The following is a 26,831-nucleotide window of genomic DNA, read 5'->3' on the forward strand; positions in this document are numbered from 1 at the left end:
GTCATTGTAGCAGGTATCGATACAAGTAAAACAAATCTGCAATTAATATTTAAAATAAATACACACACCACAAAGTGTAAATGACAAGTAATTGCAAACGGGAGATGTTGCAGCTAACATGATTTTTAAACTGCAGGCTATTTTTGCGCGCTCTTTCCCCCGCCAATTTTACATTCCTGTCTGAAAGTTGTCTACGCTTTGGGATTGGGCAGAGAGAGTTATTGCACGTATTATGATTGGCTGAGAAGTTTTGGAAGGGGAGGGGCCATACCGGGGCGGGATTCCATCAATGGCAGCGGCGGTACAAAGAACAAATTTTCACTTTTCTCCTGGGCTGCAAATGAAGGAAGCTAAGCAATTTACTGATTTTTTTTCATTCTTGAAGAGGGAAAACATCTTACAGGTCTGTGTAATGAGAAAAGAAGTTATAACCGTTCAATGGAACTACTTCAAGTAATTTTGTTATCCCACACGCCAGTGAGTGATTAAATGGAAAAGACTCTTCGGGTAAGGTTTTTGTAAAATTAAAAGAAACCTCAACTTTGCTTAATGTTTTGGGGTAAGGTGTTTATTAAGAGGTAAATTGTTTTCTCTGCGTATATGGAAGACGTTAAATACCGGTGCAAACACCGATTGTTGATATGATCTCAATGAGGGATCTGTTGTGGCGCCGAAAATCAACGCTGCAGCTTTGATCGATACAGCTGCTGTTTCAATTTAAAAGATTGTCAAACACGATTATATTAGCAACTAAACTCTTAAGCAATGAGGGGAGAGAGGCGTGAAGTGAGTTGCTGGGGGGGGGTTAGGGGACAATACGTCAGACTGAGCAACCTGTTAACTACTTGGGGACGAGAAACTGGCGGGTTACTGGAGGGCGAGGGGTGTGAAGTTAGCTGACGTTGGCACAGGTTCCACAGATTAGCAGCGTTATATTTACTCGCAGTGGGTGATGGCTATACCCTGCATTCGGGGACAGTCCGAGCTATTATATTCTCGTCCTATATTCAAAGAAGAAACAATGTCAGGACGATCTCATCCCCGCGTAGCGTCCTCTTGCCCACTTCCAGCAGAGATTTCTCATTCACTGGGGACACGGTGCTCTTGGAGGCGGACTGGGTGCTTCTGCTTTAGTTCTCATTTTTCTCAATACTTAGAGATACGAAGAAGGTTTTGTTTCCCCCAAACCTTTTTGCGCATCTTTTTCCCTCGCCATAGCACCAAATGTCCCCCTACTTCCCTTTCCCAACAGAGTTAGACTCTCCTCTCTCCCAATCTTACTCTAGGGGTCAGATCCCGCCCCTCCAACGCTTCCTCCTGGGTTAGAACTTCCTCTATCCGCGTCTGATCTTCAGGGGTCACAACTGCCCTATACTTCTTCCCCCAGGGTCAGGCTCACTTAGATCTTCCTTCCGCACCTCCAGCCTCCATTACTCCCCGCCCCCTCCACTTGACAAGTCAGACCTTGACCCCGTCCCCACCTCCCTCAGTTATTTACCCCAGTCCCGCCCCTCTGCCCCTAGCTCCGCCCCTGTACCCCAAACCCCGCCCATCTGCTCACAAGAGCCGCCCCTCTTGCCCTCACGCCCCTCCCCGAGCCCGCGGGATCCGGATTCAAACCCCGTTCTGCGCGGGCTCGTGTCCTCGAATGCCCAGTGGGAAAACCCGAAAACCGCCGCTTGCTCTGACATATCGACGCCTGACATTGTTTAGCCTTCTGTAATCGAGGAAAAATAAACAACAACTACCTCCGCGACCTGGGACGGGCCAGAGGTGGGCGCCTCACCGACAATCAACCTTCCCTTACCTCTGCCTCTCTCTCTCTCTGCGTTTTATAGATCACTAAGAGAACCTACAGGTCGATCTGTTGTTCCTTGCAGTTAAATTCTACTCAGGCTGTTTAACTCCGCCGCCGTAAAACCTTCTGACAACCGCGCGCGGGATCTTTTCGTTTACGCGCCAATTTCAAAAAGCCGCATTCTTTCCCTCCCTTCCTCTAGGAGCCAACCGAACTTGCTGGTTGACGCGAAGTCCCGGCTCCTCCTCTCGCTGATAGGCCGGGACCGCCTACTGTTTGGGCCGTATCTCCGGGTAACGGAGCTCCGATTGGCCCCGCCGGCTGCCTGTCAGTTGAGGAACTTGTCCGCCAGTGAGGAGATGCTCGCTGGGCTTTCGCGTTAGGGCTTTGATATCGATGTCTAGACATCTTCATGTGCTCTTCTCCTTCCGTATTTTGTTGCATAAATACATTTAGCTTTTAAAGGTTGATCCCCTAGTTGATCAACAACAGCCACACTAACTGATGCAATCCATTGCTGTTTCTTGGAGCTTGATGTGCGTGATTTTAACTGGAAGATTTTCCAACAGTCTAGAGTATTTCAAAAGTACCCAACTGTAAAAAGCTTTGGGCGTACTGAAGTCTTCTCAAGAACTATTTTTATCCTCGTATATGTTATGCATTCTTTGAAAATATCTGTTGTTTTTTCTTAGTTATGTAATTTTATTGTTCCACTTATTTGTTATTATTTAAACCCACTATTTTGTTTTGAAATAGATATAGTTCATATCCATGCTCTACATAATAGGAGTTTGCTTTCCCAATTCTATGTCCATTTTTGATTTTCAGGTAAGCAAGAAGACAAGCTTTTGTTTAAAGGTGAAAACATGAGTGAAAGCTTGAATAGGGCTGACAGAAATGGAAAATCTGAAGCTGATATAGATGTTAACCGAAAGGTGGGTTTCTCTATATTGGCTTATTTCCTAGTTACAAAGACTTATGATATTGTGGGGACTTCTTTCACTTCAGGTACCTTCTGACACAGAGCTGATGATCTGATGAGGCAAGGGTTACAGTGCCAGATGGAAGAACTGCTGATGTCTTTCTGTCTCTGATCTTAGCTGGTCAGACAAGAACAAGGTTGAATCTGGGGGGCAGGGAAGCATAGTGGTGTGAAGCAAGAGGTGCTGCTGCCTCAAAGCACCAATAACTCCAGTTCAATTTTACCTCTTATTCTATCTTTGTTGAGTTTGCACATTCTCTCTGTGATACAGTGGAGCTTCGTCTAGATCCACTGGTTTTACTTACTACTGTAAATTGCCCCTAGGTGCAGGTGAATGGGGTGAATCGCAGAGAAGTTGAAAGGATAGTAAAATGGGAGTGGTGCAGTGTTCCCTCTAATGTGTACACGTACACACATCTTTTGCTACTAGCACACAAAGGAATTTAAACACAAAAGGTTGTAACCTTCAACTACATTGGCATATTAAGTATATTTCATGATTGTACACAGTCATATTTCCTTTTTTTGGTTTCTGACATGGACAGTGTTGACAATGTGGAATTTGCAATGATTTGTCTTGCAGATTTTAGAAATGGCTTATTTTACTGTTTTTATTGAAGAAATTATTCCGTGCACAGATGTTGTTGTCACTGGGCAAAAAAATTGCACAGTACAAGGTTTCTGTGCACACTGGTCATAAATTAGAGGGAACATTGGTGTAAAAGGTGTAAATGTGTCCTTGATAGTGAACACAGACTTTGTGTACTTACTCTTCTGCTTCGTGATCAATGACTCTAATAAAGATTCAAGGGTGAACATGCCGTGTGTTTGGTTTTCTTTTTTAAAAAGTGCTGTCTTCAAAGCTGTAACAAAACTTTAACTCTTCTTTAAAAACCTTTTACACCAATGTTCCCTCTAATTTATGACCAGTGTGCACAGAAACAGTGTGCAATTTTTTTTGCCCAGTGACAACAACATCTGTGCACGGAATAATTTCTTCAATAAAAACAGTAAAATAAGCCATTTCTAAAATCTGCAAGACAAATCATTGCAAATTCCACATTGTCAGTTAAGTATGATGGGCTGAAATTGATGCAATGTTTGGAAACAACAAATGTTTCTGTATTTTGTCTTTTTTTTTCTCTTTCAAAATAGGAAAATAAGTTTTTAGAACCGCATAAAAAAACAACAAAAACACCATTGAAGCAGCAATCCTCTACCTCACATTCAGTATTAGGAGCAATCAGGTCAGAATTGAATACCATGACAACTCCAACAAAACTTCAGGACACCACTGTTGGAGAGCCATGGACTCCTACTGCGAATCTGAAAATGTTAATCAGTGCTGCTAGTCCAGAGATCAGGAACAGAGAAAAGAAGAGGGAATTGCTTGTGGATGAAGACCATACTTCCGAGGCAGTTGAGAATTTACAGGTACCATAACTTCAAAAATTCAAAAAAACAGAAATTATCAACATCTCTTAATGTGAAGAAAGTAAGGCAAATGTATTGTGAATTTCAGAATCAATTATCTGGGGAAGAATTTCATCCGAGTCGTAAAGAGAAGAGTCTGGGTTTGTTGTGCTACAGATTCTTGGCACGGTATCCTGACTATCCAAATCCTGCAGTGAACAATGATATTTGCTTGGATGAAGTAGCAGCAGAGCTGAGTGAGTTCACACACATTATAAAATGCAAATATGTAGCAAGGAGATAGAGTATGATGTTGGAGGGGGGGAGTGTTTTGATTAGAAAAAAATCTTTGAAATATTGCCCAAAGTTGATGATCTCTAGAGATAATTAAATTATGAAATTCTATGCCTTTGGTGTTTACACATAGTTTATTGGAGAATTAACTCCATGAACGTACTATTTTATCCAAATTTCTTACCTTTTCCACACAATTAATTTCAATTAAGTATAGTAATAGAGGGGATTGTGCATCTTTGTAAAAATATTGACAAATACAAGTTCAGATGCAGAGGAGAAAATTAAGTTAAACTATAAGAGTATAATTTATGAAACAACTTATTTTTAATGCAACACACACAAAATGCTGGGAACTCAGCAGGTCAGGCAGCATCCACAGAAATGAACAAACAGCCGATGTTTCAGGCTGAGACACTTCTTCATTAGAATGATTAAAATACTGTTTAAATCATCTGGAAATGATATACAGGTACCTATTCTACTAATGGAAATTTGTGTCTCCCTGCAATAGATGTTGAACGTCGACGTATCTATGATATTGTGAATGTTCTAGAAAGCTTACATATGGTGAGTCGCCTTGCCAAGAATCGATATACGTGGCATGGCCGTCATAATCTCACTCACACACTAGGAACATTGAAAAATGTTGGTGAAGATCAAAAATATGCAGAACAAATGTTGCACATTAAGAAGAAAGGATTTGAACTGCATGAGACATATGTAAAAGAGCCACTACGTGAACAAAATTCTGCTAACAAAGGTGAAGTGAAGCCCAAGGAGATGTACTTTGTGGAACTCCCTGGAATGGAATTTCGAGCAGGTATTTATGTCTTCAGGTTTATTGATCTTATTTTAATGCACAAACAGCATTACCTCTGCTATTGCAGAACCCATTGAAATTGTGTATTGCCTCGATTTTCTGTGCCAGTCTTGTAGAGTAACTTACATTCTACAAAAATAAAATGCTTTATTTATATAATACAGAGTAGCCCCTTCAAGCCACACCACCCCAACAACCTCCGGACAACCTGATTAATCCTAGCCAAATCACAGGTCAATTTCCAACCTACCTGGTACGTCTTTGGACTGTGAGTGAGATTATGACGGCCATGCCATTTGTACCGGTTCTTGGCAAGATGACTCCCTCACTCCACAGGGAGGACGTACAGAGTCTCCGTACATAACAGCACCAGAATTGAATTCTGAACTCTTGAACACCCCGAGATGTGACAATGTTGCACTAACCATTACACTACTGTGACACCCCAATACAGCAGCGTTAAATGCTGTAACAAACCAAAGCCATTGGTCCCTTCTTTCCATTGTTCTGGAAACAAGTTACATTCCTACAGTTGCTGTCTCTTTTCAGATATATATTTGGTAATCTTTCTTTGCCATATGTGAATTGGTCATTCCTTAATTTCATACTGGTTTAGACCATAAGACAGAAGAGCAGAATTATGCTCATCATGTCTGCTCCACCAGCATTCCATCATGGCTGATTAATTATCTCTCAACCCCATTCTCCTGCCTTCTTCCCATAACCTTTGATGCCCTCACTAATCAAGAACCTATCAACCTCCACTTTAAAAATACCCAATACTTGGCCACCACAGCTGTCTGCGGCAATGAATTCCACAGATTCAGTACCATCTGACCAAAGAAATTCCTCCTCATCTGTTCTAAAGGCACTTACTTCTATTCTGAGGTTGTGCCCTCTCATTCTAGATTCATCTACCCCCCCCCCCCCCCCCCCACTGTAGGAAACACCTTTTCCACATCTGCTCCATCAAGGCTTTTATGTGGCATCGTTAGCAATATTTCAAATGAAGATTATTTTTATACTTCTAATGAAGAGTTATGTTGGAGTTTCCACTAGCAAGGGAGTGAGTAACCATAGAACACATAGTTTAAGATGATTGGGCAAAAGAGAGATAAGAATTTTTGTAATATAACGAACTGGATCTGGAATGCTTTCCTGAGATGATGGGAAAACCTGATGCAACAGTAATGTTCAAAAGTGTATTAGATAGAGCAAGGTTACAAAGAGCAGCAGTAATTGGATAACTCTCATAGACACAGTGCCCTTCACTCTTGTCTGATGATACTTTGCATTATAATTAAATTAGATACCAGTCAATTGGGATACACCAAAACCAGTACATTTTGGCCCAATTAAGTGGCTGCCCCAAAGTTTCATGGAAATAATTACAAAGATATAAAAAAGACAAACTATCATTAAACTGAGTAACATTATGTACTTAAAATGCAATACAGAACAAATTAGAAAACTACCAATATGGTATTATAAAACTATCAGTTCCATAGCTATCAATGAAGGAATTCATCCAGTGTACCTGTAAGCTGCTTCATTCTTTTGATTGACTGTGAAATGACCTAGTGTAGATATTGGACTGCCTTCCTACAATACTTCTGACAATTGATTCCTACAAATTGTCATTTTCATTGCAACATTCAAGGTTATTGTTGATGTCTTCAAATTTCTCATAGTTCCTAACTTGCTGAAGTAGTGAAATTGTTTCATTTTTATAATTTTCTGGCATCTTCAAGACTGAAAACTTGAAACTGCAGTGAGCCAAACAGTTCTGAATTGTCGTACTGCTTATTTCTCACTAACAATCAGTAACAAAATTCACTGCTTTTTGGAGATAAACACACACAACTGATGATGTTTAAAAACTTTGCTCGAAAAGTGGGATAGTGTCTAATGACCATACAAGTGCATGTGTCCCAATTAACCAGCATTATGTTCCAAATAAGCAGCTGCCCCAATTAACTGATGGCCCAATTAATTGGAGTCCACTGTATATGAAGAGCTTTATGATATAGTATCAATGATTAGAAACATTTCTGGTTGGTTACTGTGATTCAGAAATAAAGCAGCAAATCATATTTGTAGAATAATAGACATTTATTTGAATTAAGTTCTTATCAATTTTGCAATTAAGATATAATTTCTTCATCTACAGCCTCAGTGAATGGGCGGAAGGATAAATCCCTGAGAGTAATGAGTCAGAAATTTGTCATGTTATTCCTGGTATCAAAGCCACGAGTGGTTAGCCTTGACACTGCTGCTAAAATCCTAATTGGTGATGACCAGAAGGTGGATTTGGATCATAGCAAATTTAAGAGTAAGTGTATTAATGATTTGATAGAATATCTAATCACAATAACAAATGATCGAATGCTAACTATACAGTCCTATTTAAAAGTATAAATTCTTCACTTTTTATTTCCATGTTTAAAATTACAGGAAATATGTAGAACCAAAACAGATAACTCAGTCTTAACTATTTCATACTGGTATATATCTCTCATATACCTCCTCCTCTGTTAGCTAACAGCAAAGCCTTTAATACGTACTTACCTGATTTTCTTTTCAATGCAAGACCTGAAACCACATGTATAATTATGAGTATTGTATGTCATTATGATTATTGGGCTACTGATTTTTGATTATTGATCTATGTGATGGTTGTTACTTTTTAAAGTTACTGGATGAGAGAAAAATGTATGGCGTTTGAGAGAAGATAAGTCCAAGTGGAGTTTATTCTCATTTGCAAAAATGCATGTATGCAGAGGTGCAATGAAAAACTTACAGCATCATCAGAAGCACTTAGTGTCTAATACACAACATAACAAGAAAAACATAAATGAAATAAATTATATACAATTTTTATAAGAAAGAACACAATTGGAATAAAAAAGCAAAGTCCAGTGCAAAGTGGTCATAATATTGCTAAACTAGTGTTAGGGTTTTGCTGGTTCGTTCAAGAACTGAATGCTTGAACAGAAGCAGATATTCTTGAATTTGGTTGTGTGGGACTTCAAGCTTCTAGGGATCTTTGATGATAGATGTTGCCTTCTTGAGGCATTGCCTTCTATAGAAACTACCAATGATGAGGGATATGTCTGTGATGTATTGGGATAAGTTCACTACTCTGTAGCTTCCTGTGCATTTGAATTGCCATACAGATGCAAACAGACTGGATACTTCCAATAGTTCTTCTGTAGAAGTTTTGTAGATTGTTCAATGACAAGCCAAACCTAGGTGGCACAGTAGCGTAGCACAGTCATAGACTGGGGTTCACTTCTTGCAAGAAGTTGTATGTTCTCCCCGTGACTGTGTGGGTTTCCTTCGGGTGTTCCGGTTTCTTCCCACATTCTAAAGACATAGGGTTAGGGTTAGCAAGTTATGGGAGTGCCACGTTCAAACTGTTGGCCATTGACGCAAAACATTGCATTTCATTGTGTATTTTGATGCTACATGTGACAAATAAAGCTAATCTCTTTAACTCCTAAGAAAATAAAGATCCTGATGCACTTTCCCTATTAGAATTTATTTGAATTTGTTTAAATCTTAGATCCATCCCACAACATGGAGTAAAAATCTTTGTGTTATGACTCTGTTGCTATGTACAGACATGTAAATTTAAAAGTGCAATGAGTTGCAGAAAGAAGCTGTACCGTAGCCTGTTGGTCCTGGTTTTAATGCTACAGTAGGGTCTGCCAGATGAAAGCAGCTGAAACAGGTTGTGGTTGGGGCAACTGGTGTCCCCAATGATCTTCCAGGCCTTCTTTCTGGACCTGCTACTACAAATGTCCTCAATGGAGGAAAGTTCACATCCACAAATATGCTGGGCTGGCATACCACTCTTTGCAGTGCCCAGTGATCAAGGTTGGTGCTGTTCCCATACCAGGTGGCGATACAGCCAGTCAGTATGCTCTCAGTTGTGCCCCTGTAGAAGATCTTGAGGATTTGGGTGCCCATGCTAAACTCCTTCAGTCACCTGAAATGGAAGAGACGCTGTTGTGCTTTGTTTTCCTCAAAGCCAGTGTGTACAGTCCAGGTGAGATCATCAGTGATGTGTATACTGAGGAACTTGAAACTACTCACCCTCTCAACTGATTGCATCAAGGAGAGATAATCTGATATGCTAATTTCCAGGAATTTAAAGCGACTCTCCACTGAGAATTCCCCCCAGTGAAGACTGGGACATGTTCACCCACCTTCCCATTCCATAAGACCATAAGATTTAGGAGCAGAAGTAGGCCATTCGGCCCATCGAGTCTGCTCCACCATTCAATCATGGGCTGATCCACTTCATCCAGTCAACCCACTCCCCTGCTTTCGCTGCATACCCTTTGATGCCCTGGCTAATCAAGAATCTATCTATCTCTGCCTTAAATACACCCAGTGACTTGGCCTCCACAGCCGCTTGTGGCAACAAATTCCACAGATTTACCACTGTCTGACTAAAGTAATTTCTCAGCATCTCAGTTCCAAAAGGACGTCCTTCAGTCCTGAAGTCGTGCCCTTTTGTCCTAGAATCCTATGGCATGGGAAATAACTTTGCCATATCTAATCTGTTCAGGCCTTTCTCCCTCCTCATTCTCCTGAACTCCAGGGAATACAGCCTAAGAACTGCCAGACGTTCCTCATACGGTAACCCTCTCATTCCTGGAATCATTCTCGTGAATCTTCTCTGAACCCTCTCCAATGTCAGTATATCCTTTCTAAAATAAGGAGCCCAAAACCGCACACAGTTCTCCAAGTGTGGTCTCATGAGTGCCTTATAGAGCCTCAACATCATATCCTGGCTCTTGTATTCTATACCTCTAGAAATGAATGCCAACATTGCATTCGCCTTCTTCACAACCCACTCAACCTGCAGGTTAACCTTTAGGGTTTCTTGCACAAGGACTCCCAAGTCTCTTTGTATCTCTGCATTTTGAATTCTCTCCCCTGCCTGTTTATTTCTTTCACCAAAGTGCATGACATTACACTTTACAACATTATATTTCATTTGCCACTTCTTTGTCCATTCCCCTAAATTATCTAAGTCTCTCTGCAGGATCTCTGTTTCCTCAACACTACCTGCTCCTCTACCTATCTTTGTATCGTCGGCAAATTTAGCCACAAATCCCTTAATACCGTAGTCCAGATCATTGACATACATTCCTGGGGTCAACAATAATTTCTTTAGTTTTGCTGATTTTGAGCAAGAGCTTGTTTTTCGTGGCTCCTCTCAACCAGGTGACCGATCTTGCTCCAGTAATCAGACTCATTGGCACCTATGATTTGTCCAACACCAGTAGTGTTATCAGCAAACCTGAAGACAGCTTTGGAGCTGTGCTTAGCTGCACAGTCATGTTAGTTTAGAGAGTAAAACAGGCAACTCAGCACACAGCATTGAGGTACCCCTGATGTGATGGTCAGTAAGATTCACTGAATGAGGTTTACCAATAAGTTTCAGTATTCAGTTGCACAGGGAGGTACAGAGGCTCAGGTATTGAAGCTTGATGATGAGTTTAGATGAGATGATAGTGTTGAATGCAAAGCTGTAGTCGATGAGCAACGGCCTGATGTACAAGTTTCTGTTTTCCTGATGGTCCAGAGCAGAGTGAAGAGCTAGAGAAATTGCATCTTCTGTTGACTAGTTGTGAGAAAAGGCAAATTGGAGTAAGTGCAGGTCATCTCGAAAACAGGAGTTGATTGACATCATAACCAACCTTTCAAAGCACTTTGTTAATATTGATTGATGTAAATGCCACTGATGGTAATCATTGAAGCAGATCACCGTGCTCAAAGCATATGAATATTTTTTTGCAAATCAGTATTTTCCTTGGCATAGGTCCACCTTCATAACCAATGGAATATCAGCCACTGTTTACTGACATGGTTTTTAAAATGAGACCATGTCAGCTTTCCAAGTACCACACTTTCATCCCCAAGGCCTTGCAATGCATTAATGCTGCTTAACTGATTGCTTTTTTCCCCATTCATTGTTTGAATTGATTTGTTTGTTTGTTCTGTTGAATCTGATTTAAACTAATTCACCACATACTTTATATTTAACAACACCACATTGTTGCTCACCACAATGTGAGATAAATCGTTAACTTATTGTTTTGTTTTTTTAGACCAAATCACAATGACAGAGTGTATATACTTCATAGACCAGAAACCATGATTATCTATTCAATGCTTTGTGATCACATCTCTTATTAATGTGTGTTGGTCTTTGTTGGTGTTTGTTCTAAGATCTTTGAAATAAACTCTTACTTAATATGGGGAGGTAACTATTGAATTCTTTGTATCAGTTAGGTGCTGTGGATAAAAGCAATAAATATAATTAATATCAGGATTACATCCTTGAAACATTTAGGAATTTTTGAAAATAACAGTTTCACCATGTGACAATGTCTTTACCTCACAGCTAAAATAAGGCGACTCTACGATATAGCCAATGTTCTCACCAGCCTTGAACTTATAAAGAAAGTGCACGTAACGGAGGTGAGAGGACGGAAGCCAGCTTTTAAATGGATAGGACCAGAGGCATTTCCGGATGTAAATGGTACACAATTATTTTGATTTTAAAAATGTATTTTTCTTGTTCTTAAAATTTTAGATAATTTCTGAGTAAGAGTTGATTTCACAATTAAGGAATGCGCCTTTGATTAAAAATGAAACTGTTGTCTTTGCAGATGTGAAGCCTATTACACTGACTACCTCAATTGTAAATAATACTCCATCACCTAAGATTTCAAAAGAAACACTTGTCAAAAATCTTTTCCCTGCCTCTACCACCAAGCAAAGTTTCACTCGACATGCATCTTTAAACCACTTGATGCCAAACATTGGGAACGATCAGAGGAGAATCAGCTCTGCACCAAGTAGCCCAGTTGGGAAAGCATGTGGTATATATTTCTACTAATTTTAATTTGTAACTGTACAGCAACTTATTTTTAAATTCCTAAAATTACATTAAGTCAGCAATTTTGTTACTACCTGCTCTACTTCTTTGCTAAAAATCATTACAGTGGTTTCCAGTTAACTGTAACTCTGCGATTATTTTGGCCCAATTAAGCAGCTGTCCCAATTAGCCAAAGTTTCATGGAAATAGTTAAAAAGTTATTTTTTAAAAAAAGGCAAACTACTGTTTCACCGAGCAACAAATTACATATTTAAATAAAATTCAGAACAAATTAGAACACTATCAATACTACCACAGTACTATAAAACTATATATTAGTTCTGCAGGGACACAAGCAAGGGCCTGATCAACCCTTGCTGGGTCACCTGGGTGAGAGTGTCTGATGTTGAAAGACCCAAAATACCCAATGACTCCAGGTTACATCACTGGTGATGTGCTCTAGCACATCCTAGGATGTATCTCAGCACCTAATTGTTATTGAGAGAAGAATTCATCCAATAAATGGTGCATCTTCTATATATGGATGTCAAGATTTCTGAGGACCTAACCTAGTTCCAACATATCAATGTAGTTATAAAGAAGGCAAGACAGTGGCTATACTTCATTTGGAGTTTGAAGACATTCGGCATGTCAATGAATACCTCAAAAACTTCTATAGATGTACCATTCTGACAAGTTTCATCGCTGTCTGGTATGGGTGTTCTGGGGGGTGGGGGGGGGGGGCTACTGTACAAGACCAAAAGAAGCGGCAGAGGGTTGTAAATTTATTCGGCTCCATCCTGGCTACTAGCCTACAAAGTACCCAGGACATCTTCAGGGAGCAGTGTCTCAGAAATGCTGTGTCCATTATTAAGGACCTCCAGCACCCAGGGCATGCCCTTTTCTCACTGTTACCATCAGTTAAGAGATACAGAAGCCTGAAGGCACACACCCAACAATTCAGGAACAGCTTCTTCCCCTCTGCCATCCTAAATGGACATTGAACCTTTGGACACTATCGCACTTTTTTGAATACAGAGTATTTCTGTCTTTTGCATATTTTTAATCTATTCAATATACAAATACGGTAATTGATTTACTTATTTTTATTTGTATTTATTTACTTATTTATTTCTCTCTTCTATATGACGTATTGCATTGAAATGCTGCCGCTAAGTTAACAAATTTCATGTCACATGCCGGTGATAATAAACCTGATTCTGATTCTGAGCTTTCTTTTGATTGACTGTAAATGAACAAAATCAGTGCTGACACCTAATACAGATAATAGACTACTTTCATACAGTGCTTTTGAAGATTACATCCTCTAACTCCTCATTTTCATTGTAACATTCAAGATGATACCTTCAAATTCTTCTTAGTTCCTAACTTGCTGAAGTAGTGAAATCATTTCATTTTCACTCCCAGCCATTTCTGGTATCTCCAAGCCTGAAACTGCAGTGAGCAAAACAGTTCAGAATTGCTTACTGCTTAATCAGTGAAAAAATCACTGCTTTTTAAAGATAAACGCATGCAAGTGATGCTATTTAAAAACTGTTTGCTTTAAGCACGGTATAGCGTTTAATGGCCACATGTGACTGACATTCATTAGAAAGTTGTCAATAGATCTGTGCCAATTAAGTGGCATAGTATCCCAAATAAATCCCCGCTATTTTCTCGATTAGTTTTTGTTCTTTTAAGAGTTGTCTCAAATAAGCAGCTGCCCTAATTAACCAATAGCCCAATTAACCAGAATCCACTATGTTTTAGAATGACTAACAAAGACCAAAATTAAAAGCAGATAATTTCATGAAAAGGCCTGCACCTCAATCACTTGTTAGCTGGTACTATATTTGTTTCTTTTTTTTTTTGTATACTGACAATTGTTTTGATGATTCCACCTTGGTTTGCTTTTATGAAAATAGTGGAGGTAAATGTGGATAGAAGATTCTTGTTTCAGGTTTTTTGTACTTTTTGAGAAAACCATTTTAGCAGTTCAAATCATTTTTTTGCAATTCAATTAATGGAGAGACGTCCATGAGAAATAACAGGACAGGTTTATCTTTCCATGTCTGAAGTCAATTACTGAGCAAAAATATTGGTTACTGATATTCAGATGCGTATTACTTTTTCAAGCATCGGTATTTTACTGTTATGCAATGTTAATGGTGTTTTCTTTAACAGCATGGAAGAATAATTTATTTTGGCAGCAGCCTTTCTGGTGCTGTAATGGGTCACTTTCTTGTTACATAAAATATAATTCCGACAACAAGTTTATTGCTTATTGCAATGGTACTGTACTTTAATAGAATTTACAGAATGTTGAAGATTTTATTTCCCTTCCATAAAGGTGATTGGGATAAACCTGGATTATATCCCAGTAAAATGGACCAACTTGCAACAATCTGTAAACTTCAGTTGGAGGCACAATCCAAGTAAGTGTCAAAAATTCATTCAATATCTCCCAAATAGATTTTGAAATTTTACATAGAAATAACATTTTGCTCCATTGTAAATATCTTAAAATTAATGTGTAATCAAATTTGATTTAAAATTTGGACATTTTACAAACACTAAATCAATGTGTTTTTAACTTAGTCTACAAGAATAATTGGAACAATATATTCATTGTCACTGAAGGTGGTATTTATTTGGTAGTATACAAAATGAAATATGGTCACTTTTTTAAACTGTTCTGAATTAAGTTTTTTATTTTTCATTCCCCTCAGGAAGAATGACAGTAAACTCACAACCTCGCCATCAGAAACCTCTTCCTCACAAGAGCGCTCAAAACTTGATAAGTTCCCTGGACTTGTAGAACAAACTCAACGTACTGGAGTTAATTCGGTACTCCCTCAGGTTAAATCCACATTTCAGCCTCTTGGAGTCTATCCTTTGGTTCACAGACAGTATTCCTCTGTTTTACCAGTGGTGTTACCTCAATGCCACTCTGGTGGATCTTATACAATTTATTTGCAACCTGCACAACCAAGGAACCTGACTGCACCCTCTTCTGGCTCCGCAGTACCATCTATATCCCTTGCCACTGAGAAACACATTTCGAGTCCAAATAATTCAAAGTCAAGAATCCACGCCAGTAAAAGGACTGCTGAGATGTATGCTGATGCATCAGGTACAGGTTACAAGGACCAAAGTAGAAAAGTGGCCAAATGTGATACTCTCCCTGACCAGTGTCTGAAACAGCCTTCCAAGCATGACCTTAGTGAAGTTTGGAATTCCAAAAATTTCAAGGAAGCAGTCAAGAAAGAGAGCCAGCCAGAGAAGGAAACTGTTTCATTGAGGGTAAATTAGTGCAAGTCTCATAAATATCATTGTCTCTAATGGTATATAATCAGAAAATACAGGGTTACTCAGAAGGTCAGATGCTAAAGAGAGAAATAGGATTAATGGTCAGGTCAATGACTCTTGATCAGAATTAGAAAAAAAATGAGAAAACAAGCTTGAATTAAGTTGCAGAGGGAGCACAATGTAAGCCATAAAGGGAATGCCTGTGATCAGCTGAAGACCAAGGTTGTTCAGTTGACACAATTACTTTCAACATTTCTCAGTCCACAGATTTTTCCTGACCTCCTGAGAATGCCCAATGTTTACTGTTTATATTTCAAACGTCCAGCACCTGATGTTTTTTTTTCCTGCTGTTCAACAATTCTAATGTACTGTTGTGGCGTCCTGGAGCTATTGAAAGTAATGTTAATCATTTAACTGGTGATTGATTTTGTAGATAGTATTAAGGCATGCAAAATAGTCTCAAAATATACTGGGTTTCCTGATTGTTTTATGTTACTAGTTGCAAACATGCCTAAGTGAACCTTGGCAAACTCCATGTTAACATGATAGTTTGCCAAGGTTTGTGAATAATAGCAATTTTGGTGTGGTGTCACAACTATTATTCATAAGGTCACTGCAACAGAGACCAGTGATTTTGTTTTTCTTCTTACTCTCTTCCCACCTCCTCCATGATTATGAACCAGAGAAATTCATTTAGCTATTAATTTTTCTATTGGAAATAATCAACTAATGCATTTTAATGGCTGAAACCATCCTTCAAATAAGAACTAGTTTCCATGGTCTTTTAATTTAATTTGTTTTAGTCTGTTACTGTTAAACCCAGTCTGATTTGATAAGATAACAACTTCCTTCTGCCTACCATGAAGCAAAGATACACTGTTTGTGAGTAGTAGTGTTGATTGTCTCAGTGGTGTTATTTTGAAGGGTTGAGCTGTTTCTATGAGCTGGAGCTGTTTTCCATGATACTGCATTCCAGATAAAGGGGCTAGATTGAATCATCAGTAGAAAGGTTGCCTGCACTCTGGTTAAATCCATCCTTTACCCCTAAGACACAATTTCATTATTCCAGCGACTTATTTCCTTCCTACTTATTAAATCTCCGTGCTTGGCAGAGTGAATCCTTTAAATGCAGACTGTAGAAGACAAAGACTGCAGGTGTCAGTAGTTAGAGAATTAAATTGCCACACATACATAAACCTTGCTCTCCAGAAACTGGGTGATACCAGAAAATAGTATCATATTCCTACAATTGTGCGATGGTTTTATTTTACAACAAATGTATCTTAGATTGATTGCAAAGCCAGAATCTTGGATTGCTTTTTTTGCAGATTCCTATCATATTAAATTACGTTTGATATGTTATTACTCAATTTGATCTCTCCAGACAAAATTACTCTATAGAAGTTGAACTAACCTGTGTAATATTAGTTATACAGTGCAGAAGCAGGCTCTTGAACCTACCAATTCTTTAAAAATTTGTGGTCACTTTATTTGGTACACTTGTCCACCTGTTCATTAATGCAAATATCTAATCAGTCAATCATGTAGCAGCAACTCATAAAAGCACGTAGATGTAGTCAAGAGACATGGTTATGAATGGGTATAGCTGCAAGGCAACAGAGGTTTGAGATCAGAGTTTTCCTTCTAGATGAGCTGCCAACAACGACTGACAAGCCCCATCTGCCCAAAGTGACCCACCTTTGCCTCTTCTGTCAATAGAAAGGTTCCACTGAGCTTAGTAGCTAAGCAATGCGTGGAGGCCTGGACGTGGACTTGGTTGTCAGAGGCACACACCATTGGGAGCATTTAATAGGTAGTGAGAACTCATCTCCACTCCCACCCCCACCCCCACCTTGCTATAATATAACAACCTTCAGGAACCCATCACTGGACAAGGCATACCTAATAAAGTGGCTACTAAGTGTATATTCTTCCAATTCCTACATCCCCACCCCCCAAGCTCCTTGACATTTACCCTAAGCCTATGCTTCTAGTTTCAAAGGCTAATTGGCAAGTTGGCTTGATGATGAACACAGAGGGTTTTGTTGAGGGTTGTTTTTATGATTGGAAGCCTATGATCATAGGTATATGGGTGTAAGTAGTGGAACCTTTGTGTTTATTATTTACATAAATGATTTGGATACGATTGTAGGAGGTATGATTAGGTTCACGTTTGAAATGAAAATTGCCGAGGAAGAGACTTGAATGACAGGAAGATGTTGATCATTTGGTAAAAATGAGAGCAATAACAGATGAAATGTAATTCTAGTAAGTGCAAGATGATACAACTTGGGTATTTGGGATGATGCAATGAGTGGTCGGCCCCTATTCCTATACTGAAGAATAAATGGACCTTGGTCCAGCATCAAGGATTCCTAAACACACGTAAATAAGGCAATGAAGAGGGCTTGCAGAACACTGAAAACTGGAGAGGGTCTCAGATGCTGCCTGACCTACTGAGTTTTTTGTGTGGTTTACTCACAGAATACTGGCCTTCATTAGCCAGGACATAGATTATAAGAGCAAAAAAGTATTGTATAGTTACTTGTACCACACCTAGCGTTCAGTGTCCATTTCTGGTCACAGAGAGGGTGTGTTTGTACTGGAGAAAGTGCAGAGGGGTTCAAGAAGTTGCCTGGAATGAAACCTCAAACAAGAGAAAATCTGAAGATGCTGGAAATCCGAGCAACACACCAAGTGCTCGAGGAACTCAGCAGGCCAGGCATGAAATGAAACCTGTCAGTTTTGAGGAGAAACTGGATTGGCTGCTTTTTATATTTCTAGAATGGAGGAGACTGAAGGGGGACTTGGTAAGGCGTACAATATTGTGAGGGCCATAGATTTTTCACAATGACAGCTGTTAAAAACTGGAGGGCATGATTTGAGTAAAAGAAAATAACCCAGATGGGATCTGAGGACAAATTATTTTTCAGCAGAGGATAGTAGGAATCTGAAATGCAGTACCTGAATGAGGAGTTGAAGTGGGCTTTCTTAAGATTTAAGAAAGATCTAAAAGAGCACTTGAATTGGCTACAAACCAAGAACAGGTAAATAGGCTTAGTATATATGGGCAATTAATGGTCGGCATGGACATGGTTGGCTAAAGGATCTGTTTCTGTGTTGTTTAACACTCAACCCTGATGCCTATATTCTGCATTTAATCTACTTGCTCAGTTTATAATTTTGGTTGTGATTGGATTTATACAAAAATTGTTACAGGTGACTTTTACAAATTACTCAGAAGTTTGTATAATAACCTAACAGGTGCATTATTGACAAATGATCAGTTCATGTCCTTCTGTTATGTAGTGCAGTAAAAGTAGATGTTTGTCTCAAAGAATACTTCATTCTGAGATCAACAGCCTAACAAATGAGCCTCATTGGGAGCAGACTGCTAAAGTGCTAGAAAATTTGTTAGAAGTCTGTCTTTGAAATATCTTTTAAAGAACATGATGTGTAAAGATCCTGTTTTTTTGACTATATACATTTGTCACGTCCTATGTATACATGTCAAAGAAACTATGAAGTTTTGTTTTATTTCAGATTATGCTAAGTTTATATTTTGAAGTTGTCTTTGATATTTAAATTTAGCTTGCCTCCTTATGCAATTGGCACTTTGAGATGATCAATACTCTTAATATTTATTTGTCATGCTGCATGAATCTTCTTATCTGAAATGATCGGTGGAAATACTTGTACTGAAGAATGGTCCAATTTAAAATGGCATTAGTGCCTGTTATACAGCACTGTTTATGATATATTTCATAACCAAGTACATTAGCAACCTGTTAACCAACCGACAGTCATGTTAATTCTCCTTCCTGTTCCTCCTCTGAACTATCAGACCACTATAATGACTTCCAATGTAAGTTTGGGAAACAAAACAAAATCACCTTAAAGAAATGAATTCGGTAATTTTAGGTAACTTGCTTTCTCTGTTTATATTTAAACTGGTATGCTCTGAAAATGAGAAAAATTATCATTTTTCTTGAAGGGCCAATCACCAAATAAAGATCAGCTTTTTGAGGTTCATCAAGCAAGGCTGAAGGCCCGTAGAGCCTTGATGACAACTCGGCCTTCCCCTAGGGCCCTACATCTTGACCCAGAGTTCATCAACGCCCCTGAAGATAAGAGTCTTGGTTCAGAGAAACTAGAACACAGTGTTGAATGTTTTCTTGAGAATGAAGAGAAGTGTGGGATTGTTTTGTCAGAAGGACAAGCTGCCATGGTCAAAAATGTTCCAGTGGCATTTGCATTTCCTGCCCATCTTTGTTCAGTCCCTGAGGTAAGATCTGAGTTTTATAAACTGATAAATATGATTAACAAAACTAGCCATGAGCCTGAAGCTGAAATCACTTTTCCACTTCTCAGATTAGTTCTAGCATCAAAAGAATCCGTTCCTTTCCACACGGTTTGAATTTTCATTGGTCATGATTGTCATAGTTTATTTTGTTTTATTTGCCTTAGACTTTAATGCCATCAGGATATCTCATCCCATTGCCACAGCAATCATCTTGTAGTAACTCAAGTGATAGATCTCCTGAAATGAAAGACAATTCCGTGTCCTCGCCTGAGCAACAGCTTTATCATTCGCCATTATCAGGTAGCCACAGAAAATCACAGTTCTTAAATCTGCTGTAACTTAATGTTCCTTTGTCAGAAAAGCTCCTGTGGCCATCTTCCTAACTTTCAAATTTCATCTAAATTATGAGATCCTGAATGCATTTTACCTTTCAGGTCTCATAATTCTATCAGATTTTTTTTGTTTCAGATCTTTCCTGTTTTGATTATCATCTTTCACTAAAACCGGTTTAAATTTTACTTCACAATTTCTCTTCACTTGAACAGCTGCTTTGTGCCAATTCTTTGATACTCTGTCTGAAGACAAATATGCATGGTATTGTGCAGAAGTTGCTGATTCCAGCAATTTTGATATCTTTCAGATAAAATTATGTTACATGGACTAAGGGGAAAGTATTAGTTGCATTCTATTACTGCTGCTTATGCAATTTTTGTCATTATTTGGTTAAAGTCTTGAATACTTAACAATGGTTTTTTTAAAAAAGTATTTATTCTAGCGTTGTCAATAAGCATTTAAAATGCTCTTATTCTCCCCCCTTAGGCATTACACCAATGACAACTTCGGATTTTTCCCCTGCCAATTTACCTGCCACTCACATCACCCCTTTGAAATTGCCTTGTCCAATGGCTGTTCCATCTTCAGTTGCCTCCCTTCCTGTTGTGAGCCAAGCCAACGCATCATCTTTCACTTCTTCAAGTCATCATTTTCCTAGTCACAGTCCCAGCCCAGGAATTCTGAATTTCACACTGCAGAATCTTGGTTTAATCAATCCAGGAATGCAGTTTTCGGTGAATCAAGGACCTTCAATGACAACTGCTTCCCCAGAACAAGCTGGTTCTCTCACAGCGCACACAAATCTTCAACATGGAAAGATGATCTTTGTTAAGCCAGTATCTCCTCATCACCAGTCTGTAGCACTGATCGGTCTACCACAGGTGAGTTGCTGTTCAAATGCTCAAAGCCACAGCTAACATTTAAAGTTTCTTTTGATTCAAGTAGTAGCATGCCTAAACACTAACATCTTAAAGAATTCAATATTGAAATAACATTTTATTGGTAAATAATTCTTCAATTTATTATCTGATCTAACTTGATTGTCAGCATTGGTAATATTTCTCAATTGTGTGATTCAGAAAGGGGTTTGGAATGGAATCTGAAATTCCTGTTACTAGTCTTTTGGGAATGTTTGCATGTAAGACATAAGACTTCCATCAGTTCTTAACACCGGGCCTTGTTCCTTATTCAAGTAGCTTATTCATAATTGGAATTAGGCCCCAGTGTGAAGAATGGCTAGTTCATACCAGCTTTCACAGAACTGAACACAGTACAATAACAAATCCAGAACATATTTCCTACCCCTTCCCCTCTTTTGGATGAAAGTGAGCATACTTCTGTGAGCCCTGATAAATAGACTCAAAAGTTCACAACAGCATTCTAACTGCTCCTTCACTCTTGGTGGTCACGGACCAGAGATTCCCAAGAATCAAGACTTAAAGAATCAGTGCAGATATTGTATTTTATTCAACGATATTTTCCTCTGTAAATTTGGTAATCTCTTCCTGTGAAAGAGCTTGGATTAGAGTGTCTGCTTTGGGGGTTTGGTGTCCAATATTGGAACATTGTGGCAAGTTAGTTGGGAACTGACTGACTAAGTTGGGCTCTGATTTTGGGAATGCAGCTTGGGAGAGGAAACGGACGTTGGTTTGCTTCCCATGAATTTGGAAGATTTTGTGGAAACAGTTTTGGAGGGCTCATTCTAATACCTTGAGGTGCCTGCTTTAATTATCCAGGTCTTAGAAGCATATACAAAAGTAATTCACTTTTGCTCATTTCCTAGCTCAAACCAAGACCTAACACTATGCTTGCTGACTCTTTGTCATCTACATTCCTCTGTAACCTCTTTCTCTTCTGTAACTGAGTTATTTCAATATCTGGCTCACAAGTACCTAAGGTTAAATATTCCTCCACTGGCAGTTGTGCTTCCAAGGCCTGGAATTCTGGTATCTTGCACTTTTTTCCTCTTTTCAGACGTGAATCATATTTTGAATAATCCTTTAATTAACTGCACAAATATCTCCTAATGTGGGCTGGCTTCTTTTTTTTTGTTTGTTAACACTTTTTGAAAAGGGCTTTGTATGTTTTTGTTACACGTAACGTGCAATATTAATGGTAGTAGGTTCACTTCTAACAGCTGGCTCTCAAGATGTGAGAAGTTGGGACTAAACAATCTGTTCAGCTTATTCAAAATACACTGTACAAGTCTTGCTGAAGAAAATAGTTGAATCTTGAGAAAGTAATACAAAATGTTCAATTCTCAGTTTTCAAAAATGAGTCAGTTTATTAGTATTGTTTTCAAAGTGTGAAACTTGTACTTGGTAATATAAATGCCAGAGATTCTGCCTCTGAGTTTTAAATTAATTTTATTTTGAGTAGATGCAGCATCCCAAAGGTATATTCTGTTTCGATGAAATGAGTTTGACATTTCCTCAGTGATATTGATTATCAGTTTGAAATTTGCATGTTTATCAACATGCATACATAAAAGTACTGCAAATTTCTGATCTATTCTTGAGAATGCATGTTTGTTTTATTAAATACCAAAAAAACTGCGATGTCAGATTTTATTTTAAAAGGTATCCTTAGTTAAGACAATATACCAGCTTGGTAGATTTCTGTGCATCAGCTCCATTTAAAACATTGTCAAATATGTTTTAATAGAGAGGCAGTTGTAATTTAATTTATTTATTTGGAGGTGCTGCACAGAACAGACCCTTCTGGCTCAATGAGCCGTACAGCAGAACAACCTACCTATTTAACCCTGGCCTAATCAGAGGACAATTTACAATGACAAATTAACCAACTAACTAGTGTGTTTTTGGAACGTGGGTGGAAACCGGAGCATTTGGAAGAATCTCCCACGTTCATGGGGAGGAATGCACAAACTCCTTATAGACAGCATCCGAACTGAACTCTGATGCCCCAAGCTGTAATAGCATTGTGCTACCTTCTATTCTACTGTGGCGCTAATAAAGCAATTCTAAGCTGTTTTATGAAACAATTAAAACTTAACAGTCAACTCTCTCTTAATTCTACAGCCCAATATGCCAGCTACAGCTGAGGATGCTCAGTCTATCAGTAGGGAGAATTTCTTCCGTACGCCAGGACGTCCATCATCTTCCATCCTGTCATCAGTATCTACTGTTATGTCCAACGGCAATGGCAATTGTCCTCAAGGAACTGTGCACCTTCCTCAACGAAAGCTCAAAGTCTGCACTGAAGAATTTCAATGACTTTGAAATGGTCTGTTTATTATAAAAATTAATGCATTACTAGGCTAAGAACAAATCTCAGTCGATTCTAAATGTGTAACACGTAATTTGCGTTAAGTGCATTTTTTGTTAACTGGCAGTGCATATTGCTCTAAAGAATTGTATTTGAAAAGTTTACATTGTACCAATGTGACTGTTAACAATAGACAAGAGTTAACTAAACCATGATCTTCTGCCTCAGCAGAATAAAACCAGTATGAAATCATATTCATAGAAAGTAATGTGTTTAAACATAGCAAAAATTACAAGTAATATTCACTTTGCACACAAGACATGAAACATATTGGGATGAATTCTATCCTACCTAGAAGTTGGTTTATTATGTTGGTGTATGAGTGGTATAACCATTTGCACACTTGAACTTGTGGATTCCATGAATATCTTCCAAAGGGAATAACATACTTGTCATAGATGAATATGTAGTATTGAATCTCCTCCTCCATTGAGAACACTAGCTGGTAATAGTTACTTCACAACTTGGTCTGTTGGAAATCAAGATGAAACTAAACATCCGATTGGAGGTGGAAAATGGTATGGCTATACTTGACAAACATGATAATCCATTGGAAAAAAAATACAAGTACTGTAACTTGTACATAATGCTATATTTATATTACATTAAAGCATTAATTTTAAATGGAATTTAATTTCAAATTGGTATACTTATTCAATTGTCTCTTGTAAAACCAGCCTGCACAGGTACTGTGAACTGTAGAAAGTCGTAGGTTTGTTATGATTTTTTTTGGCGCTATTAATAATTAAATCTTAAAAATGTGGAAAGTGATCTTTGTGTTAGTTCAATCAAGATTCTGTCTTAATTATTTCAATTTTATTTATATTCTTCTGCTGTTCTCTACTGTGACTGGTTCAAAAATAAATCTGTACTTTTTTTAATAACTTCTACACAACAAGTTGTTCTTACTGGTTGCCTAATTAATAAGCAAAGCTATGTGGCAAATATTTACCTTTCTTGAGACTACAGTTCAATGTGACTATTATCACATGGCAAATTGAAACTCAAAGCAAACCTGAGTTTTTAAAGAATTGATTCAATAACTCAATATGATAGTAAATAGAGCTAAATTCATTTATAAGTCATCCTTCATATTGCAAGCTCACTCATTATCTAGAAAGGTTCTTGTAGTTTCTTTCTCACATAGAAATCACAAATAGACATTCCCTCTGAATGCAGCAGAATTATTAAGGGATTGGACAAGATAGAGGCAGGAAATATGTTCCAGATGCTGGGAGAGTCCAGTACCAGAGGGCATGGTTTGAGAATAAGGGGTAGGTCATTTAGGACAGAGTTAAGGAAAAACTTCTCCCAGAGAGTTGTGGGGGTCTAGAATGCACTGCCTTGGAAGGTAGTGGAGGCCAATTCTCTGGATGCTTTCAAGAAGGAGCTAGGTAGGTATCTTATGGATAGGGGAATCAAGGGGTATGGGGACAAGGCAGGAACCGGGTATTGATAGTAGATGATCAGCCATGATCTCAGAATGGCGGTGCAGGCTCAAAGGGCCGAATGGTCTACTTCTGCACCTATTGTCTAATTGATCAAGCCCTGTTTTCGAGAATAGACAGGGTAACAAATTTACAGGTTCTTAACTCCAACTGCATGAGCTATAACTTGTATATATACTGCATGACCTAATATCCTCTGCACCTTTTCTATAGTTTCCACATTCTTCCTGTAGTGAGGTGATCACAACTGAGCACAGTACTCCAAGTGGGGTCTGACCAAGGTCCTATATAGCTGCAACGTTACCTCAGCTCCTAAGCTCAAACCCATGGTTGATGAAGACCAATGCACCATATGCCTTCTTAACCACAGAGTCAAACTGCGCAGCAGCTTTGAGTGTCTTATGGACTAGGACCCCAAGATCCCTCTGATCCTTCACACTGCCAAGAGTCTTAACATTATTATATTCTACCATCATATTTGACCTACCAAAATGAGCCACCTCACACTTATTTGGGTTGAACTCCATCTGCCACTTCTCAGCCCAGTTTTGAATCCTATCAATGTTCCAATATAACCTCTGACAGCCCTCCCCACTATCCACAATGCCCCCAACCTTTGTTTCATCAGTATATTTACTAACCGACCCCTCCACTTCCTCATCCAGGTCATTTATAAGAATCACAATGAGTAGGGGTCCCAGAACAGATTCCTGAGGCACTTCACTGGTCACCAACCTCCATGCAGAATATGACCTATATACAACCACTCTGCCTTCTGTGGGCAAGCCAATTCTGGATATATATATATCTAGTGATGATTGCATTTTTAAAAATTGATCATTTGAAGTATTTCATAGGAGAGGCCAGGACCACACTGGAGCTAGTTAGCTTACAGGGGCTGAAAAATCTTGTTTAGAAATTATGGATTTAGAGTAGTTGCTAGAAAGGGAAGAAAATAGTTTACTTTTCAGTTCATACAAAGATCAGGACATTGAGAATTTCTTGTCCATGAACAGAGTAGCTTATGCCATTGAAGAAGGCTGTTGAAAGTCTGGAAGTGGAGAGGGTCAATTACTTTAAGTTCCTTGAAATATCAAAGGGTCCGTCCTGGGACCAGCATGTAAGTGTCATTACAAGGAAGACACAACAGCAGCTCTACTTAGAACTTTGTGTAGATTTGGCATGTCATCTAAAACTGACAAACTTATATAGATGCGCAGAGTATCAAAATAGGTCTCATCACAATCTGGTATAGAAACGCTAAAGCTCAGGAACAGAAAAGTCTGCAGAACGAGGTGGATGCAGCACAGTTCATCACCGCCAAAGCCTTTCCCCACCGAGCGCATCTGCAAGGAGCACTACCACAAGAAAGTAGCATTCATCTTCAAGGACCGCTACCATCCAGGCCACGCTCTCTTCTCTCTGCTGCCATTGGGAAGGAGGTAAAGGAGACTTAGGTCCCACGCCACCAGGTTCAGGAACAGTTATTACCTTGCAATCATCACGTTCCTGAACCATGTGGATAACTTCGCTCACCTCAATTCTGAACTGATTCAAGGACTTGTTCTCAGGATTATTTTTCCTTTTATTTGTACAATATGTCTTCTTTTGCACATTACTTGCTGGTCAACCTTTGTTTATGTAAAAGATTTTCATAAATCTTATTCAATTTCTTTATTTTCATGGAAATGCTTGCAAGAGGATGAATCTCAATATAGTATATGGTTACATGTAAATACTTTGATAATAACTTCATTTCAAAGGTTCATTTTATTGTCTAAGTATGCATGTATGATATAACTGATACTTTACTACAGATAGCCATTAAGTACAGAAAGACGATGAAAGAAAAAACATCAACTCCCTCCAACCAGCATGAAAAAGAAAAACAAAATTTGCAGACCCCAAAATTCCTCCCTTGCCCGCTGCAAAAAAACAGCCA

The 26,831-nt window shown here is 38.7% G+C and overlaps 1 protein-coding gene across 2 annotated transcripts; it reads left to right on the top strand.

Moving 5' to 3' along the window:
- Nucleotides 1–340: 340 nt before the first annotated feature.
- Nucleotides 341–24,328, top strand: e2f8 (E2F transcription factor 8). Of its 2 annotated transcripts, none has more exons than XM_073049764.1 (14): nt 341–507; nt 2,627–2,733; nt 3,936–4,214; nt 4,303–4,450; nt 5,002–5,310; nt 7,481–7,642; nt 11,732–11,869; nt 12,000–12,212; nt 14,559–14,643; nt 14,938–15,511; nt 19,512–19,802; nt 19,985–20,120; nt 20,640–21,034; nt 23,195–24,328. In XM_073049764.1, the coding sequence occupies exons 2-14, from the start codon at nt 2,665–2,667 to the stop codon at nt 23,387–23,389; spliced, it is 2,994 nt and encodes a 997-aa protein (XP_072905865.1). In that variant the 5' UTR covers nt 341–507; nt 2,627–2,664; the 3' UTR covers nt 23,390–24,328. The 2 variants fall into 2 exon arrangements, with proteins under 2 accessions (XP_072905865.1, XP_072905866.1); XM_073049765.1 differs by lacking the exon at nt 341–507 and adding an exon at nt 1,651–1,773.
- Nucleotides 24,329–26,831: the final 2,503 nt, after the last annotated feature.

This window comes from Hemitrygon akajei, chromosome 6 (genome assembly GCF_048418815.1).
Source record: "Hemitrygon akajei chromosome 6, sHemAka1.3, whole genome shotgun sequence".
Taxonomy (NCBI): Eukaryota; Metazoa; Chordata; class Chondrichthyes; order Myliobatiformes; family Dasyatidae; genus Hemitrygon; species Hemitrygon akajei.